Source organism: Hippocampus guttulatus, chromosome 4 (genome assembly GCF_054856545.1).
Source record: "Hippocampus guttulatus isolate MCC_2025c chromosome 4, RoL_Hgut_1.0, whole genome shotgun sequence".
Lineage (NCBI taxonomy): Eukaryota > Metazoa > Chordata > Actinopteri > Syngnathiformes > Syngnathidae > Hippocampus > Hippocampus guttulatus.
The window spans coordinates 7,523,286-7,543,710 of record NC_141264.1 but is presented as its reverse complement, the minus strand read 5'-3'; the positions used below and the strand labels follow the sequence as shown (position 1 = coordinate 7,543,710).

Here is a 20,425-nt window from a genome sequence, read left to right as displayed (position 1 = left end):
CTGATGAATAATAGAAGAGGAGAGGAGATGGATGAGAATGAGGCTGTCTTCCAGCCTCCCTCCTTCATAGCCCCTGTTCTTCTCTCTCCTGCGTTGCCCCTTTTTAATTTTAACTCTGGGACAAAAAAGGTTCTATAAATAACCAAAGAGAATTTTTTTTTTCAGGGTGCATTGCTGACGTTGGGGGACGTAGTATTCGTGAGAGACGTTCAGGCCGTGTGTGTGTGTGAGAGAGAGAAAGAAACCGTGGCACCTTTTTACGTACGCACACACACACACACACCCATACACACTCTGAAGTTACTCGATTGCTCTTCCAACTCCATAAAAATTATACAGGCAAATCTGGACCTATTATTTTCTTGTTTAACATTAATCATTACCTGAAGTTATCTATATAAGAGAAATTCAATTTCACTGCATTCATTTAGTCTTTACCTGTTGTTTGGTTTCCTCAATTGACTTTGTCAGCTAATTCCATGCCTATGTTCATGCTTGTGAATTTGTTCACTTTGACACTGTAATGTCAAACATCCGCAGTTGAAAGTCGGAATCCAACATTTTTTGAAAATATTCCCAAAGCTCAAATGTCAAAATAAAACTTGGGGAAAAAAATCTTGTGAGACTTCAACTCAGTGGACACCAAAAGTTCATGTGTTTATTTTTCCTTGCATTTTTGGTGACGTGTGCAAAATGTCAAATGATGATGACCATAGAACAGATGTTTGGTGTTTACTATGTTTATCATTGTTTTTTTTTTTTTAAGTTAACGTCTATGCTTTTACTGCATGGTATTGACCCTTGTGGAGTTGTTTACTCGCACTTTCGGCTTCTGCGCATGCATATTGGTTAAAGATTCTGCCAAGTTATTTTCGTTATTTGTTTCTCAATACAATACATTAACTACGTTTTAAGATGAAGTGCTGAAAAGGTGAAAAGACTGAGAACAAATCACTACAGCATTCTTGCGATATAGTATTCATCTTTTCAGTTGTCTGGATTTTTGGGGCGTGGCTAACATGGGGCCGATTGTCGCACTTGGGCCCCTGACTCGAGTCGGCCCTCACCCCACTATATACTGTATATACTGAGCGCCATCATTTCATCAGTTAGATCAGGGGTGCCCAAACCTTTTTGACCGAGGATCTAGTTTTCGATCAACCAACCTCCCACGATCGACCCGTTACCGCACACACGCACGCACATACACACGTATGCCATGAAGACCAACAGCCGGACGCGGAGGCATGCGACACACTTTTGCAGCCTGTTAATCGTAGCTCACGCGTACCGTTTTAAAATCCTTCTCTCAGCCCTCCAGATTGCCATTCTTTGCCAATGGCCTCGGTGAATTGTACATGAAACAAACTCTGAATGAGAATAAGGCTAACGATAACAGATATTGCGCAACAGCTCTGACCACTAGCTGCAATTGCAGACTACTGAGCGCTAACAACTTCCGGTGACGCAGGTCACGCACCACCGTAGGTTAAAGGCGACCTGCTTTTTTATTTGATTTTTTTCAATACTTTTTATGAAAGTGAGACTGATAGGATGATTAGGGTGCAGTGTGCATTAACACAAAAAATATATTACTAACATGCACAGAGACACACAAATGGTTGTTTGTTTTTTCTCCTCTGCACCCCTCGCGATCGACTTGGGACCAGTCCGCGTGCTACCGGTCGATAGCGATCGACGTAATGGGCACCCCTGAGTTAGATACACATACCTGTCAACTCATACGGTTTAACCATAGTTCATACGGATTTTCTGGTGAATCTTGCGTACATGGCCGTATCGCACAAATCATATGGATTCTGAAAATTTCCTTTTTTTTTTTTTCACCTAACAGGTAGTTCCGTTTGCTTTTGCCCAGAATGGTGCTAGTCTACGCGAATGCTTTCATTTCCAAACTAAATATGAATGGATGCTGTAACTTCGAGCCGATGGGTCAGCATTTGGAGTTGGTGAAAAAAGGAACGCAGGAATACAACTCTGAACGCAGTAATGCCACTAAGTGGAATGATGATTAGACATTAACCAGACATTGTATTATGGAGATAAATATCATTGAAAATTTCGTGGGGTTTTTTTCTGCCGTTATTTTGACATATAAAATGCTTTGGTATGCTATAAGGATTTTTTGCTCTTTAGAAGGATTTTTTTGGTAGTTTATACAGGTTGGCGCTCCGAAAGGTTGACAGGTATGGATACAGGTAGTAATAATAATTGGACCCATTTCTACCACTACAGAATGCATTGTGCTAGGTAGCTTCTGTATGCTAAGCAATGCATCTTCCTTGAAGTGTCATGCGTTGTTTGGGCTGCAGTATCTCTGTTGTGTGGACTCACGTGTGACGCACGGAGCAAGGCAGCGGGGGAATTGAACGGCCCAGCCGGCCGGCTAATGGCCAAGAAACTCTGCTTTGCTCTGTGTGACGCGCGTGGGTAAACATAACAAAGACACTTCCGGGCACTATCTTCTGTTTGGGATAAACCATTGTCATAACACATTTGAACAGTGCTCCAAAATGGCAAACCCACGATAGTGGGCATGCGGTAGTGGACATTTTGCTGTTCTTCTGGATTATGTGTTCATTTAAGATTAGTTTTAAGAGTTAGATGTTTGACTTTAGTCCCACTATTAAGGAGTTAAATTGATTCAAACACTCACTCTGGCTCTAATTGACTTTACATGGGTGATGTCATGTTTTTATCTATGCGGTCACATGAATGGCTAATGGCTCCTCCTGATCCCATTGTGCCCCCCACCCCCTAAATCCCTCTCTCTACGCACACATCTCTCCTCTTTCCATCATGGTGTTTAGAGGCGTTAACCTTAATCCCTAACCTCACTGAGATTTTATTACCGTAATCTGGCCCAAATGGGTTTAACACTCCAAGACACAGCAGGACAAGGACAACGGCAGGACTCTTGAGAAAAGAAGGGTTGCACGAGGGTAGATAATCCTTACTGAAGGGCATATGATAGCTTCGTTTAAATTTCTGTTTGCTTGAGTTTTAATTTTCTCATATCTCAGAAAACAGGTATGTCCATGAGCAAGGCAATTAAATTTGGATAAAACAAACAGAAGATGCGAAGTTACTTCAAGACAGCAATTTAAGGGATTTTAAAACCCATCTTTTTCTAATAAATAAAGCACGGTGTGTTCTACCAATACTCAACAGCTGAGTTCTGTATGGAAATATTGAACAGCCAGAAACAACTTCAATGGTTCATGTTAATTTTTTTAATAGGAACGTTTAGTTTACACCAGCAAGGTGGGCGACTGGTTAGCACGTCCATATTGGCCCCGGTCTTCTTATGTGGAGTTTACATGTTCTCCCCATGCTTGCGTGGGCTTTCTCCGGGTGCTCCGGTTTCCTCCCACATTCCAAAAACATGCATGGCCGGCTGATGAAACACTCTACATTGTCCCTCGGTGTGAGTGTAAGCGTGAATAGTTGTTCATCTGTGTGTGCTCTGCGATTGGCTGGCAACCGGTTCAGGGTGTCCCCCGCCTACTGCCCGAAGACTGCTGGGATAGGCTCCAGCACCCCCCCCCCCCCCCCGACACTTGTGAGGATAAGGAAAATGGATGGATGGATGCTTATGTGAAATTAGCATCAACTTTAACATCCTGAAAACATGCACAGTAGTTTAATTGATCACTCTAAATTGTCCTTAGGTGGGATTGTGAGCACGGATGGGTGTTCAGTTTATGTGTGCCTAGTGATTGGCTGGCGACCAGTTCAGGGTGTACTCCGCCTACTGCCCGAAGACAGCTGGGATAGGCTCCAGCATGCCCGTGACACCCGTGAGGATGAACGGTTAATGGATGGAGGGAGGGATGGATTTTGCTTATACTGTACCAGGAAATTTTAGGATAGGTCCAATATCTTTCTATTCAAACTGAAAAGGAGTACCGTATCTTCCGCACTATTAGGCACACCGAAAAGTCTTCCATTTTCTTAAAAGCTCACAGTGCGCCCTAAAATCCGGTGCGCCTTGTGTATGGTCATTACGGTAATATTTTGACCACAAGATGGCTCCTTGCTGGAGGCATGCTTACAATGTTATAACTTAAAAAAAAAATGTTATAACTTGCTGTTGGTTCAGTGAACTGTGCTGCTGCTTTATTAAATACGCTTTTGTTGCAGCTCCGAAAAAAGGAGAGCTGTGGTGTTGTTTTTTAAAACACACACTTTATTAATGGTTATCACAGTCTCAAAAAATACAGGTACGTCTTTGTCGGTCTCCGTGCCATCTCTTCTTCCGTTCGACTCGAGAGGCGTTCATGACCACCTCCGAAAAACGTAAATGAACGATTCCTTCAATGACATGCCAAAATAAATTCTGTAGGGCGGCTATAGAATTTATTTTGTGATTTCCTCGCTTGATTTTCTGTTTTAATGCATTATTTTCAATTATCGTAGTTTCATTGAAGTAATCGTTAGTTTATGTTTTTTCGGAGGCGGTCATGAACGCCTCTCGAGTTGAACGGAAGGAGCGTAGCTCTATCTAGTGGATGCATTGTAGATTGCGCTTTATAATCCAGTGCGTCCAATATATGAAAAAAATGACAAAATAGGCCATTCATTGAAGGTGCGCCTCATAATCCAGTGTGCCTTTTCATGCGGAAAATACGGTAGCAGTTTGGACAGACCAAGCTGTCAGCAGAACTGATGTTGGTATCAATGTTAGCGACAACAAATGCATTATTCTGCTAATTGAGAGAAACTGTCATTGGTAGCACAGAACTAACTTCTTGCAACGTGGCTACTAATGGCATATGCCTGTTCTGTTTACAATAATAATAATAAAAAGTAAGAACAATAAGAATAATAATGTGCAGTAAACTTTGCAATAAACTGGTACCCCTGCTTTTCTCATGTAAGTAATAAGGGCCCCATTAGGGAGCTCTCCAAATCCCAATGAGTCATCTCGATGCCTGGTTACAGGTGTGTCGTTGATACGCACCAATCTGAGTTGTCTCTCGCGGCTCACCATTCGGCGGCAACTAATAAGGGGCCTTATGCAGGGGTTCAACGAGACAAGTTGTCATAGCAATGCTTTGTCATTGATATAGGCCAGTGGGATCTATCTTCTAGGGCCCCCTTCATCTTTGTTTGCCTCCTCTTTCACGGCACTTCTGACCACATTTTGTGATTTTAATATGTGTTTACCATAGAGAAGAGAATATTTCCCTGTGAGTGTGTTGTATTGCTCCATGTGTGTTAAAGAATCTATATTCTTGATTGCTTAAAATTACTGTAACATTTTCCGAACAGTATAGTCATTCCCGTTAACCGGTGTATGGCATTTTATTAGCATTAAGCTAGCATACTTTAGTTAACCGAAATGATACTTTTTGGTGGAGCAGAAAGGCATTTTTATATACAGTACAATGTTTTAATGTCTTTTGTTTTTTTGTCAGTTTTACAGTAAACTGGGCGTAACAAAACAAAACAAAACAGACATTCATCCATGCATCCATTTTCTACATTGCCTACAGGGGGAGGATTGTGGGTAAAATGGGTCCTATCCCTTAATTCCCTTTGCTTACTTTTGACGGGGTATACCCGGGACTGGTCGCAAGCCAATCACATGGCACATGTAGACAAATATTCACACGCAATTTATAGTCATCAACTAACTTAACGTGCATGTTTTTTTTGGAAAGTGGAAGGAAGGCGGAGTACCTGCAGAAAACCCACGCAAGCACTGAAAGGACATGCAAAATCCATACAGGAAGGCTGGAACTGAGACTAGAACCCTGAATCTCAGCTGGCCAAATTTTACCATGGTGCGTACTGTTTCCTCTTTTGCTCACCATTCACACTTACAAATGACTCGAAAAAAAAAATACTGTATTGGCCCGAATATAAGACGGTGTTTTTTGCATTGAAATAAGACTGAAAAAGTGGGGGTCGTCTTATATTTATATTATACATATATATATATAATATACTTATATATATTATATATATATATTCTACTTATATATATCGTCTAAACATTATACCCATTCACGACGCTAGGTGGCGCCAGATATCATTGAAGTGAATGCTGAACTTGACTCCCCAGGCCAAAGTGAACCCCTGTCACAAAGAATAAAAATAAAGATAGTGGTAGCACGAAGAAGAAAAATAAAAAATATCGGTAAGAAAGAAAAGAGAAGAAAATAATAGAAGAGATAACAGAACAACGTAGAAACGTAGTGACAATCTGGAGAAAAGTGGGTTAACCGGCAGCTGAGGAGAAGTTATGATGTAATTTCCGTTTCAAAAATCATAAGCCATTCATTTACGAATGTGATTGCACTTTAGTTTACATATTTAAATGTTCAGATATTAAGTTTTGAATGAGGCAAAATAACATGTTGCAAATATATTGTTATAATCATTTGTTCCAGATGTACTGTAATTCTTTTCTGTATAAAAATTAATTTGGTGTTTAAAAAGTCTTTTTTCAAACTTGAGTCTTGAAAAAGAGGGGGTCGTCTTATAATCAGGGCCGTCTTATATTCGGGCCAATACAGTACGACGGGGATTTTACATGCACACCAGGGGAGCAGTTAGCTGCACTTTGCAGAGCAACTGTTTGCTTGTTTCTGGCTTGTCAGTTTTACATTACGTGCACACAAAAAAGCTTTGGATGAATGACGGTTTATGGTAGTGCGAAAATCATCGGCATTCTGAGGAAAGGCACAATAGGCACTTTTGAGGTGTGATACAGGATGACAAAAAGGTTTAAAAAGCTACATTTGAGTGAGAGCGTGTTTCTCTTTAAAAGATGGAGCGGGCTTCTAAGCAGGAGGAGGAGGAGGAGGGAGTGAGTGGGGTTGGCTGCCTGCATTGGAACAGTCCTCTGTAATGAGCAGATTTTCTAGGGGGGGGGGCGAGAGAGAGAGAGAGAGAGAGAGAGAGAGAGAGAGAGAGAGAGAGAGAGAGAGAGAGAGAGAGAAGAAATCGTGGGAGCAAGAAAAGCAGGTTATGCGTCAGCCGCTTCTCCATGGGGAAACGCGGAGATGAGCAGGAGATGCCGAAGTGCATCGAGGAGAGCAAAAGCAGATGATATAGATGGATATTATCTCATCAAGCTGAAGGCAACCCACGCAGAGGATAAACCACTTATGGACGCAGTGGATTAAAGACCTGCAGACAGACTGAGACAAGCCACAGGAGCAACACGGGCGGAGATATTCATTTATTCACTTATTTATCTTCTTTGTGTGTGTGTGTGTGTGTGTGTGTGAGACTGCATTACTGCTTGCTGGCACTATATGGGCAGACCAGAAAAAAACAAAACGGCAAAGCACAATTAATTCATGCTTGTTCCTGTACCCCCCCTCTTTCTAAGCATGTGTTTGCTCCCTGGCTCTACATGTGTGGGGGAAGCCAAAAGTGAGCTCCAGATCGACTTAGTTGTGTGATGTAACGATGCAATGCTTTATCACCAAGAGCGGAGTTGAAGACAAACATCAATGTCCGAGGAAGGAAGTGCTTTTTTGATCGATCCGACAGCAGGTCACCCGCACGTGCAGTTGGGGCCTCGGTCCTGATTGCGGAAGCCTAATCTTGGATGTTTGATGAGCTGCCATTGGGGAAACTTCTGTGCTCCACGCGCCACAGAGGAGGAGGAGAAGGAGGAGGAAGAGGAGGAGGCGGCTGAAAGCAGGAAAGGAGGCGAGTGAGTGCTGTGGATGGCGTAGGCCGGCCCACGGCGGACCGCTGAAGCTTTCTCACGGTTTCATCTCCAGCTGAAAGCGGATCATGGCAGCGATGGGACCACCATCCTCCTTTCCCACAGCTCTCAGGAGCCGGCAAGTTGCGAGTCGGTGCTCCGGAAAACCCAGCAGGAGGATGGTGTGAACTATCTGCCAGGAGATCCCTGACGCCGCCGTTCACGGCCACCTTGTTTCTTCTTCCTCAGTTTGGAAAGCTGATTGCATCTGAGCACAGCAGGCTGTGTTGAACTGAGTGGGAGTTCTCTCCCTCCCACTCACTCCTCCCTCTTCTTCTCCTCCTCATCGGACCTCCACCTCAAACCCCAGCTCCATGGACTGATCCCTATAGCACCAACCTGTCCTCCTTTCTTCTCCCTCTCTTTTCTTTTTGTTTTCTTTTTCTTTTTGTCGAGGCTTCGGGGGATTTGCCGAGACCTGTTTCATGCATGTCCACTGGAGGCAGATTCAACTTTGACGATGGGGGGTCATACTGCGGTGGGTGGGAGGAGGGCAAGGCGCACGGACACGGGATATGCACGGGTCCCAAGGGCCAGGGCGAGTACTGTGGCTCGTGGGCCCACGGCTTTGAGCTGTTGGGCGTCTACACTTGGCCCAGCGGGAACACTTACCAGGGCACCTGGGCGCAGGGCAAGAGACACGGCGTGGGCGTCGAGAACAAGGGTCGATGGGTCTACAAGGGGGAATGGACGCACGGCTTTAAGGGACGCTACGGCCTTCGGGAGAGCACCGGGATGAGCGGCAAGTACGAGGGAACGTGGAACAATGGGCTGCAAGACGGATACGGCACTGAGACGTACTCTGATGGAGGTAAGATGGGGAGGACTTTGGGACTGGTTGCTTTCAATGTTTAGCGAAAAACATTGAGAGAAATGAATGCCTGTCAAAGGGAAAATTGGGGTTGAGTCACTGAAAGAGGATTGATTGCGGGTGACAGAGAGGTTCGAGATGTACAACGGCGGGAGGTTATCAAGAGGTCTTACTGGGGGTCATCCAGTCCTGCTTGCGTCAAGCTGCTTGAGATCTCTTGTCTCTTCCGATAGTAATCAATCCCAATGTTGTTGACACAGAGGCCTTTTACACCATTTATAAAGTTAACAAGTCACAGCTTTGCTTTGCAGCCTGATAAGAACGAGGGTGGGGTGATTCAAAGGCGATAAAAGCACTGACATGTGGCCTGCAACTTTACACAGCAAAGGTGTTTTCGAGGCTGAAAAAATTTCGTTCCAGCACGACGCCCGGATGCTTTCTGTGAAAATGCTGAACACGTGCACGGGTGTTAGGCGCTCGTTGTAGTCATGCACAAGTACATCACAACCAAAACAAAGAGAGACCACAATACTCCTGTCGCATTTGTGTTTCCAGACTTCTTCAGTTGAGTGTACACTGCCAATGTGTCCAACGGGGTCCCATTGGTTGCAATCAAATTAGATCTTTGTTGTTGTTGTTTTGTTTTGTTAATGCACTGGTCCTACTTGAAAACTGGATTTTGTCCCACCTGACTTTGGGCTGACTTGGGGTACACACCTTAGACGATCAGAGGGCACTTGTAGACAATCACTCCATTAATTTAACAATGACGAATCTTCAATGAACCTTATGTTCATGTTTTGGGAATGTGGGAGGACGCCGAACATGCAAACTACCAACAGGAGTGCCTGTGTCACAATCAAGACCTCCGAGATGGTCTTCATGGCGTTTCGGTTGCCACAGGGGCTGGCATGCATATTACATGCAATTTTGCATGTCGCTGTGAGCACTATTGTAGTCTTTGCATAAAAAGCTTTTCAAAAACCTAAAAGAGAAACGTACCTATTTTATTTATTTATTTTTTTGCCTAAATACTCTTTTTGTTCATAGTTTCGTACGAAGACACGCTGTGTAATTCAAGACGAAAAAGAAATGTAAGGCTTCAAAATAAAAGTCTCAAGAAAGCAACTGTATTTATAAAATAAACCCTACTGAGGCTTCTCACTAAAGGACAGACCACTTTTTGAATGTTTTCCCTCCCCCTTTTGGATGACCATTATTATCATTGTTTACATTTTAAACCGGGCAGTAGAATAACAAGTTAACAGAATAATGGAAGTGAGCACGCAAAGTTGGTAACACGCCATACGGATGCTAACATGTTTAAGGTACTTTAAAAGAGTTTTGAGGTTATACGGGACTGTTTAAGTAAGTCAATAACTGATACAAAGTCACACATTGTAGTGCACTTTGTTTCATCTACTCTAAACTTCATATTAAAATATGAAAATACTTAAGGGACCTAGTAGGCCAAACAGGGTGTCTTGGACTTAGGCCAGGCGGGCACGCACTCGCGGCAGTGGTGGGCAGGTCAGTCCGTCAGTTATCATTCCGTCATTATTTCAGGCCAGCCCAGTCCGTTGTCATAGTCTGTTGTCATTGGTTACAGCCAATCGGCGTAAGGGGAGTGTCCTTACGATCAGACGCAGGCGATGCACCAGTTTTTATGCCGAGCGCACATATGCATGTCTACCAAAATAGGCCCCTTAAACGCAACACAATTGCGCCTGATCATTTGACGTCATCAGCGTCATCAAATCCCTTTCCCTATTCAAAGACACACACACACAAACCTGGTGGCGTGTTTGCAACCAAGGCAAAATCGCTGACAGTAATATGCATGCAGTCTCGTTACATAAGTCTACTATAAAGAGCAGGCTGTTCCAGGACAATAGTGTTCCAGACCACACACAAACACATGCACACTTCATTAGGGGCGGTGCAATGATATCTAGAGACCAGATTAGTTTGAAGGGTTTCATCACAGCAAAGATGGCTTGACATCCAGCCAGACAGATGAGCTGGAGGAGACAATGTAAAGGATAGCCGGATGGACAGCTGTACAGTTGCATGAATCCGTTAGATGAACACATATGACATCAAGATGCCTGGCCGGATGATCGTCGTCATCAGAAGGTCTTTTTAATCAGGACGAGGGACTCGGGAGGTTGAGAAGAATATGAGGAGTGAGCAAAGTCATGCAAAGGGTGAGGATGTTTGAATCACTGGAATGCGCATCAACTTTTCCAGCTCTGGTTTTGTAGACAGCGCATGCGGAAATGCTGGTGTTGTGCAGGCGCGAGCCTCATTGAGCCTCTTTCCTGATTTGGCTGACAATCGTTCTAACTTGTGCCAAAAGCGAGAATTGAAAATAATTGTCTGCCTTTTTTGCATGATGTCATTTTGTCATGGTTGATGTCTTTGTCAATGTGTTGCTGATGCAACATTTATGGTCTGGAAAGGCACAAGTGTAGACTGACTGAGAGCCCGTAAAGTAAATGCAGTTGGCCTCATTAGGCGTCGTGAGCTTATATGGATTGAGAGGTTTTTCTTTTCTTTTCTTTTCTTTTTTTTTGCAAGAAAAAATTCACAAGTGTCATCATCACAAACCAATTTTGCAACATTACATTTGCACGATTGCAATTCATGGCAGTTACTGTAAATGGAAATATAGGTGGAGCAAGAAAAGCATTTAAAACAGCAAATTGGTTTGGATTTAAAAAGTGCATGGAATCACACCGAATTGTTGTACTTTGAAATAAATCGAGCTATGTATCAAATCGTCTTTTATATCAGAGAGGTGCACACATTTACATGAAACGTTTTGGACTCTCCACAAAATGTGACTATGATCAGCCTTCTACGAAAACGATCACGTTATCAAACTAACACTAGGACCACGAAATGTATTACCTGGCGACAGTAATGAGCGGATTAGTGTCCCTGTTGTTGACACTCTTGGTAAACCGACAGTGAAATGACAGTGGAGAGGTCTAGACGATAAGTGGGTTCAGATGTCAGCTCAGGCTCTCTCCTCTTCTTATTGAGCTTGCGTGAGCTTTCAACAGTACCTCCGGCTTCCTCCCATATTCATTAAACATGCAGGCTAATTTCATTAAAGACTTTAAATCATCCAGTATATGTATATGCGGTACGCGAGTTTGAATTGTCTTTTGTTTAGATTTGCCCTGCAATTGGCCAGCAAACAATTCAGGCTGTCGAAAATGGAAGGATGAATTGCTATTGTGTGCCCTCTGTTTTAAATGCTTGCGTTTTGGGTTTGTGATCATCTCCATGAATTCCGTAGATAGTGGATTATTTCATTTCATAGGGCTGGCTGTTCTGCAACTCTCAGAAGCATTTTAGTCAGTCTTGTATAGCGGGGATGCAACTGTGGGTTTCAGTGGAACGCTGACGGCAATCTGTTCAAGAATGCTGGTCGAGCTTCTATGAGCTGGATCGATGATTTTCTAGTAACATTCTTTCAAAATGAGTCAACCTGAATGGATATTAAAATTCGAAAAAAACACAATCGACTGCAAAACGTTGTACCCGAACTGTGAGTCTGTGTATCTCATATAACCTCTAGGGGGGGGGGGGGGGGGGGGGCTGGGGAAATGTGTTTAACCCTTTCATGCACCCATAATGATCCATCCACAGTCCACTGTAGTAACCGCTGTCCCCGACAGGGTTAATATCCGTTTCACAGGAAAAAAGTATACTTTCTGGTTGAAATGCAATTTGAATAAGAATAAGACTGAAAAGAAAACCTTACTCGTCTCTCAATGGAGAAATTCCCAATTTACAGCAGCAAAGTTATGAAAGGAAGAAAGTAGAAGAACAAAAAGGATCTGAGCTGCTGTAAAGGTAGCCACTCTCGCGGCGCCATCTTGAAGTCTTAACAACATAATAACAAAGTAATACAACACAACACATAAGATGCAGACAGTCATTCAATCTTAACCACTTTTCTGCATACTCTTTGTTGTTTGAAGCATTTATAGATGAAAGAGGAGAGGATCAACGTGTCCTTTTACCAGTGGATCAGGAATGTCATATTGAAAATGTGTACACGTCTGCTACAAGCTAAGTTTTGAAAGCAAACAGGAAGCTGTAGCGTCTACTGACAAAAAAAAGAGATTGGCTCACATCTCCTGTCCCATGTAAATCCACTTCAATTCCAAGCGGCGACTCCCAGTTCCACATCCGCATCGGCGCTCTGCGCTGACGCTCCTTTCTTCTCATTGTCGGCTCCCCAAGCCATGCATCCATCCAGCCGTAGACTGTTGCGAGGCTCTCTCAAATCATGTCTGAGACACAGTTTAACTATTACAGTTTGTTCATGTATATTGGCAATTTTTTTCCTCATCCCAAGTATTTAGGCATTGTCTCCTGTTCAGTATGGGAAATATTCATGATCAAACTTCGTCTCGGTCAGCTCACCTTGTAAGCAAATGCACGTTTACTGCTGTTTTTTTGTGGCTGAAATCTACAATCAATTGCACTTGTAGCCATGTAGGCTCACATCGCAGGGGTCAGTTTCTACACTCGTTTATGAGATGCTAAAGTATCGTTCCTGATATATTCCATACTTGTGTAGTATCCCATTGGCTGTCCATAGATGGAGCAATCTTTCTGTCTGTATCAGCTGGCAGTTCCACTCCCTCCTCCACTACATCTTGATATGAAGCAGCTCTAATGCCTTGTTGCTTTTTACTCCTCTCCTACCTTTGTTCTCCTCCCACCTTTCTCTTTCCTCCCGCATCCCACTGCAATTCCACTGAGCTGCTAGATACAGTACGTTGGGTTCCCATAGTAACGCACACCGAGTTGCAGCAGGTCAGTGTGTCACGAGAGACTCTATACCTTGCTGCTATTGGCCACTCGGAGGGCTGTGCAAGGCTCTGATTGGCTGGCTTGGCCTTCCAAGCTAATGGTGTTTACTGAGATGAGGAGCTAAACTGACTGATTACAATCCACACACACACACACACACACACACACACACATGAGGAGAAAGAGAGCAGTAGAGAGGCAGATTATTTGTCACTGCTATGTAGTTGTAACAACCAGAGATTACAGTCGTCAGTTGTTGTGTCTGACTGCTTAAATACAGTGACACAGGCAGAGCAAATCACCATTCCCATCTATTCTTAAGACTCAAGAAGCAAAAATAAACAAAGCAAAACAAAACAATAATGCTTCTTGTACCATTAATGCAGATGTGAGTTCCCCAAGATGTTGGAGAAGGAAGGACAGTGCCTGTTGCTGGCCTGTGAGGCAAACATTCCAGAGTGTAGTCTACCTTTCGCTTTTGGCCGCCTGTTCACCACAACCCTGAACAGGATAAGCGGAAATGGGAACTAGAAAATGGATGGATGGGCTGCCAGTTGTTCCACATCAACATGTAACTTAATGTAACTCACTGTGGCACTCAAGGGATTATCCTCTTGCTCGGCCATTGGTCTTCATTGGTGGAAGTGTAAAGACAAAATGAATTGAAAACAATTATTTAATAATTGATTCATAAATAATTGATAATAAAATATTGATAAAAAATATAATTGACAAAAAAATAATAAATAAAAATAATAGAATAATTATTAAATAATAAATGAATAAAGAATTGATTCCTACAAAGATTCAGGATTGACATGTTTATGAAAGAACATCCATCTCAGATGTCTGCGACACTCAGAATCTGCCTGCCAGTGCCTCGATTAAATCCACCCAAATCGCGTTACGCCACCTGCACCACAACTGCCTGCTGGTCTGAATGCCAGCCTACTTTCTCCCCCCGACCAAACTGTCAGGCGCGCCGGGGGCATGCGATAAAAAAGGCCATTGGTCTGGCGGAATGCCCAGCGAGGCCAAATTCCCAAACACGGTAAACTCGACTTGTCCTGGCACAAAAATGAAGATACGCCAGTGTGGCTGTGCACCAAAATCGGCCCCCCTTACGATCTCTCAAATGGTCTGGTAATGAATGCTCGGTAAATCTGCATCTCCTTTGACACTGCTGTCAATAAATTGACAAACGGCACTGCCTCTCTGTCTTCATGCCTTTGTCATGCATCGCAACTCAGTGTGGTCGTGCCATGCGTTCGTTCCACCTCTGTGACTACACACATTTTTTGCCCCTGGACTTCAGTGATTTCCCATTCCCATCTATACTGTCATTCTTTGTCTCAGCAAACTGTATCGGCATATCGGTATTTAAGTCAGACTCTCTTCTTTTGTTCCCTACTTTGGAGGTCATCCCTTATACAAAATGCATTAATCCTCAGTGAACATGCTGTGCCACCACGCTACTCTCACTAGTTTCCCCTTTTGGGATCTCTGACTTGTTTGGATAGATTCTAATGATGTCAAGGTTGTTCACAGGTGCTGATATGAATTTGCATGCAAAAACTGACACAGAATGAAAGTAAAAGTGTTAGGGTACGCGACTTAAGCGGAATCCAGCAGAGCATGGAACCGTTTTTGTGAATGGCTGCCAAACATTTAGGACTTAAAACGTGACAGGAAGACTGCTGGCTGGCAAAAAGGGAGAATGTTTATAAATCATGTATGCAGTGGAATATTTGGAAAAGCTTTTTCTTTTTTTTTTTTATGAGGAAGGAAATGCAGTCAATGCATTTGTTGTTTTAAATCATGCACACCGACCATTTTATGTGTGAACACAACACAAAGAGATGAAACGATTGTGTTTCAAACAAAGTTGGTTTCTTTGCACAAAGCATATGATGGATTTGTCTGCTGCATGCATTTGAGGTCTTTTGACTGGAGCTAGCAAGTCTTTGTGCAGTGATGTTGAAGAACAATTGGTTTTCGCCGTTTCTCTGGAGAACCCCAAAATGTGATGCCGTAAACATCTTCTGATTTTGATTTACCACCAAGTTTTATGGGTGTCCTACTTGGTGAGCAGCAGAAACAAACAAACAAACAACTACGTACAGAACCGACGATGCGGACATCTTACTGTCCTACGGCGGACCCTTTCTATGATTATTTTCAGCAATTGAATAATCCTCAAATGGAAATTTGAAAAACTGAGAGGGGGGGGGGGGGCAAGCAAAATCCCTTGAACGGATGACGGCACCACACAGTGATTTACAGAGGTTTTGCTCTGAACCCTCTTTCAGTGTTCAATGACCGGACCGTAGTTTTACTTGGCTCTCTGCAAGCCCGTCTCGCCGACCTGCTGCAAATTGGTCTTGCTGCCTGCGTGGCCTGTTCTAGCTGTCTACCCGTTTGTGTTTACAAATTAGTTTGATGAGATTTTCCTCTCTTTCTACTCTCCTCTGTTCAGGTCAGAGGCCTGATCCTTTTGACAACACTATCAAAGTTATGGCTTGCAATAACTATGTACATTCTTGATGCATCATTTGTCACTGCACATACTGTGCATTTACATGAGTCTCACACACACCATCCAAGATGTAGGCATTTGAGAGTGCAATGTCTCTTCATATCGCCAAAGGGTCTTCCTTCCCTGCTGATTCTGCACAAAACAAAAAAAACATATACTATATCATCGTCACAATAATACACACATGCTTCTCTTTTGTAAGGGGAGTTTGGATGTTTGAAATGTGGATTAGTGGAGATGTCTGTCATACGAAAATTCCCAAAATCTCTTTTGGATATGTGCCCAGGATTAGTTCTGATGAAGTAAGAATTGGACATACCATTGAGGGAGTTTGCCCAGAAAGCACTCATTGCGGGCTCTTTCCTGGATTATCAGAAAAAGGCGACGGATTAACATCGATTGATCAATGACCATACATGCAAACATTCCAAATTCAACATTTGGGGAGTGATAGTTTTCCAACAGTCAAAACACCGCTTAACAAATTGCTTGACGAGCGTAATTTCAAAATTGAATAAATGCCCGTTTTTCAACTGCGTCCACCTGTGAAAATATCAAAAGACAGAAAACTCCAACATGTGCACAGTTTGAGCACGCTTTGCGCTAGACTTGCGCTGGGCACAAAAATAGGACCCGTAGCGTCACAGCACCGACTATTAAACCTGAAAACATCATAAACAGGATAGTGTAGTTATGGCTCAAACCACCCATTCTTCTCATTCATTTCTATTTGTTGCCCCTCAAGTCCGACCACCTACGGGACCATCGAGAAGCGCATAGCTGCTCGTGAATTTCACCGCATTGTTGGTGTGGATGACTGCGGCTTGCAGCACATCAGTCAACGCGTTGCGCTGCAGACCTGGAGGGACTGGTTTGATTCCCAGTTGGGTGGAAGGCACTCGAATAAAACGTTATTAAGAGTGAAGACATTTCTGGTCAAGATTTTTAGAAAGATATGGTGGGCTGGATTTGTCCCCCGAGCCTTGTGTTGAACACCTGTGCTGGAGCCGGACCCAGTAGCCTCGGCTGACTGATGAGGCCAGTCTTGTTGTTGAGGGTCATTCCGGTTCCCCAAGTCTCCCACAGTGACACTTCTCCCAACATGCAGGTGCTGACACGGTGAAAAACACATGAATGTTTTATAGTGCAACTAGATTTCAAAGTATATTTTCGCCTGTGTGTCCTCACTTTCATGATGTGTCCTTCAAAAAAATATGGAGGTGTACATCCGTTGCTCTGCAAAAAGTGTATTTGAAAAAGCCTTGCAACAGAACACCCAAAGCAATTCATGACATGTGCCTCACTTGTGTTCAGCGACGGTGAATGGGTTCATGTTTTTGTGAAGACGACAATTAGAAATTCAGCCAGGGGGGATGGCGCGTGAGCACATCGTTGAGCTTCTGTGTTGTTTCCACAGCTTTGATCTCCCCACGTTAATGCTCTTCAACGCGGCCGCCTCGTGCTATAACCGCAGTCTGAATTAGAGGCTCATATAATTCAAGAGTCCTTGCTTCCTGTTGGCCTCCCTGGCAAAATCTGCAAAATCGTTTTGGCATGTGTGTTGCAACTGTATGCGCAGGGATCTTTACGTAGTTAGTGCTCGTTCCACGCGGTCAATAATGAGACATGACAAAAAGCTAATCAGCTGTTGCATAACCGGTCATTGTCAGAGGTCACGTTCTCATACATCTATTTGACGACGAAAAACTCTCCACCTCGCTCTGTCTGATACTTCCACTCTAGAATTTGGATGTCTGTCAGTCACAGTTAATTGTTAAATCGCTCAGATTGGATTGGAGAAGACTGAAGAAGAACGAACAGCACCAACTCAACGCCTGCTGTGCAGAGTCCATGTTTCAGCACCATGGAAAGCGACACGCAGCTTCATGTCCCGACATGTTTTAGTAACCGAGGCATCGCGCTGGAGGTTGGTTTCAGATTCTCCAAAAGCTTTTGAGATTTTCTCAGTATATATTTTCTACCAGGCATGGACTGGTTTTTAGAAATAGCTCATGGCACGTTTCAATAATTGTTGTGATTTGGATGAGAATTTGTGGCCCAAAAGAACTAGGACGGCTGCACTGTTATCCCCACAGTCGCAGATACAATTTTCCTCGAAGGAGATTGTTCCGTGTTCACATTTCGACATTTTTCCATTGCGCTATGCAATGCTGTTTTTTTTCTCCTTTCTGTATCACAATTAGATAGCTTGTCCACAAATTACAGTGCAAACAGTAAAAGTGAAATGTTAATCTTGTTCAGTCGCTTGCAATCAATCTTCCACTTACAGACAAGTGTTTTCAATGTAATACACTGAATTTGTCGTCTTAACTTGAAACACTTGAGTTTACATCAGAACCTCACTCTCGAGCACACTGTTTTATTGACAACATGACTAAGCAATTTGACATTCTTATCCGTACACAGTGACATAAAGTCTTGCTGTACTGATGGCACCGACACAAATATTTATTTTTGAAAGATGTGCTAAGGATTTTAAGGAAGAAAATGGCTCTTGCAGGGGGACGATATTTTCTTAATTTGTAACAATTATTTTGAGAAATGCGTCTATTGTTTTGCAAATTTCAATTCTGATATGAGAAACGTGCCAAAGCGACGACAAATGTAATAGGCTAGAAAGCACAAATCGGCACCATTCACCTACAAATACACGTGTCACTTTTCAAGGCACGGAAATGATTCCCTGCTTCCAAGAAATTCAGTTTTGAGATTGTAATCGTTGGTTCAAAAGGAAGCTCAATTCAGAAGTTGGTCTGGTTGCGGATCACAAAGCCGTGCTGTCTGCTTAACAAATGAGATCTGAGAATAAACTAATCACCAACATGGCGGACCTCAGTGTTCTGTGTTTTAGTGTTCAATGCCAATGAATTATAACTACGCCGGTCAAATTCAAGTTCGGACTTTAGCTGATATTTCAGGTGCAGGGGACTTTCTGCATTTTTGCTGCGCTCAACAATATAATTGTGTATTTCTTTTAGTTCTGAGGAATTTGAGATGACAGCTGTGTCATGGCGGTTTAGTCAACCAATTTAATCGGGATATGAAAGGCGACCCCATTTGTTTGCATTACATGTTTTTGTGGTTTGTGTGTGGCAGTCTTATTTTGCTGGCTCATGCATTTATTTGAAGCCAGCCCAGTCTTCGTTGTCTTGACCAAGCCTTGCGGTGGATGTTTCATCAAATGCTAATCCCGTCACACTGTTCCATGGGTGTTTGTATGTACTTTGATCGATCTGTCATATGGTCATGCAGCTGTGTCCTGACATGATTACAAAGGCCAGAGCAGATGTGCTAGCCAGATGCCTTTGACAAAGGCACTTTTCGGTATGTATGAGAGAGTTGAGAAGATGCTGGCCAAATGATAAGGGCAGGCTTTCAAACCATAATATACCCAATAATATAATATAAATACTGTAACATAATGTAACCATTTCTCACTGGGGTGACATTCCAGACCAGAGTGCTCTAGAGTGAAACCATATTAATTTAAAGCAAATACTTTTACCCATTCCACATGATCTAAACACATTTAAAGTTATCAAAATGTCACAGTAGGAAGGGATGAGGACCAAAAGGCAGGGAGGCAGGAAGTGATTTTCAAAATAACAAAAAGGCAAAACAGGCATTTGGATCATCAAAAATACGAATTCGACAGATGTCAAAAATCACAAGGTTCAAAGTAACATAACAAACACTAGAAGGTGACTTGACTTGGCAAGGACTGAGACAGCAGACCAACACCAAAAGGATGTGACAAGGACCTCGAATCAACAAGAACCGAAAAGACGGATGGAACTAGATTCCGACAAACTGCTGAGACAACGATGAATACGTGGACAAGGTAGTTGATTGATTGCAACTTGTGGGTAGACAAGCACGTGTGGACACAATAACGGAAAGATGCAGACAGAGGACACAAGGAAAAGAAGATCAAATTAAAATTAATCAAAACCATAATGCACAAAACACAGAACATGACACAAAACACACCGGGTAACCCTCAGCACCTCTTCTCAATTTCCCGCTATGAAGAAGTGGACTATTGTATTGCGACGAAAAGGAAACGTTGACAATTCCCATTGAGGTTTACTGGAACACTGAAAAATAAAACAAAACAGAAATGTTCATGCAAAGTCAAAGGACAAAGCGTTTAACCGAACCACATTATTTCGTCGAACAAAAAGCCACAACATTAATTTGAACTCATCATGATAAAGACCACAGGCGGGCCTACGGAAATTCCCATCGATGTTACAAAATCTTCAAACCGTTGCCACTTTGACATACATATGAACATTAAGCAGAGCAAAAAAAAATCAACTCACAGGCAATATTTTCTTGTTCTGTAAGAACGACAAATAATAAAATGGCGCATAGTGGTACGGAACTGTATTATACTGAAGAGGCATTCCATTTGTTTTGCTGTTGTCATGATCATAATGACTATATGAAGACATAAAAAAACCAACAA

The 20,425-nt window shown here is 42.9% G+C and overlaps 1 protein-coding gene across 1 annotated transcript in view; it reads left to right on the top strand.

Moving 5' to 3' along the window:
• Positions 1 to 6,974: 6,974 nt before the first annotated feature.
• Positions 6,975 to 20,425, top strand: part of jph3b (junctophilin 3b) — a 50,030-nt gene continuing 36,579 nt past the window's right edge. The window contains exon 1 of the mRNA XM_086108387.1: positions 6,975 to 8,561. Within this exon, the coding sequence (XP_085964513.1) occupies positions 8,180 to 8,561 (382 nt within the window). The 5' untranslated portion in view covers positions 6,975 to 8,179. The remainder of the gene's footprint in view (positions 8,562 to 20,425) is intronic.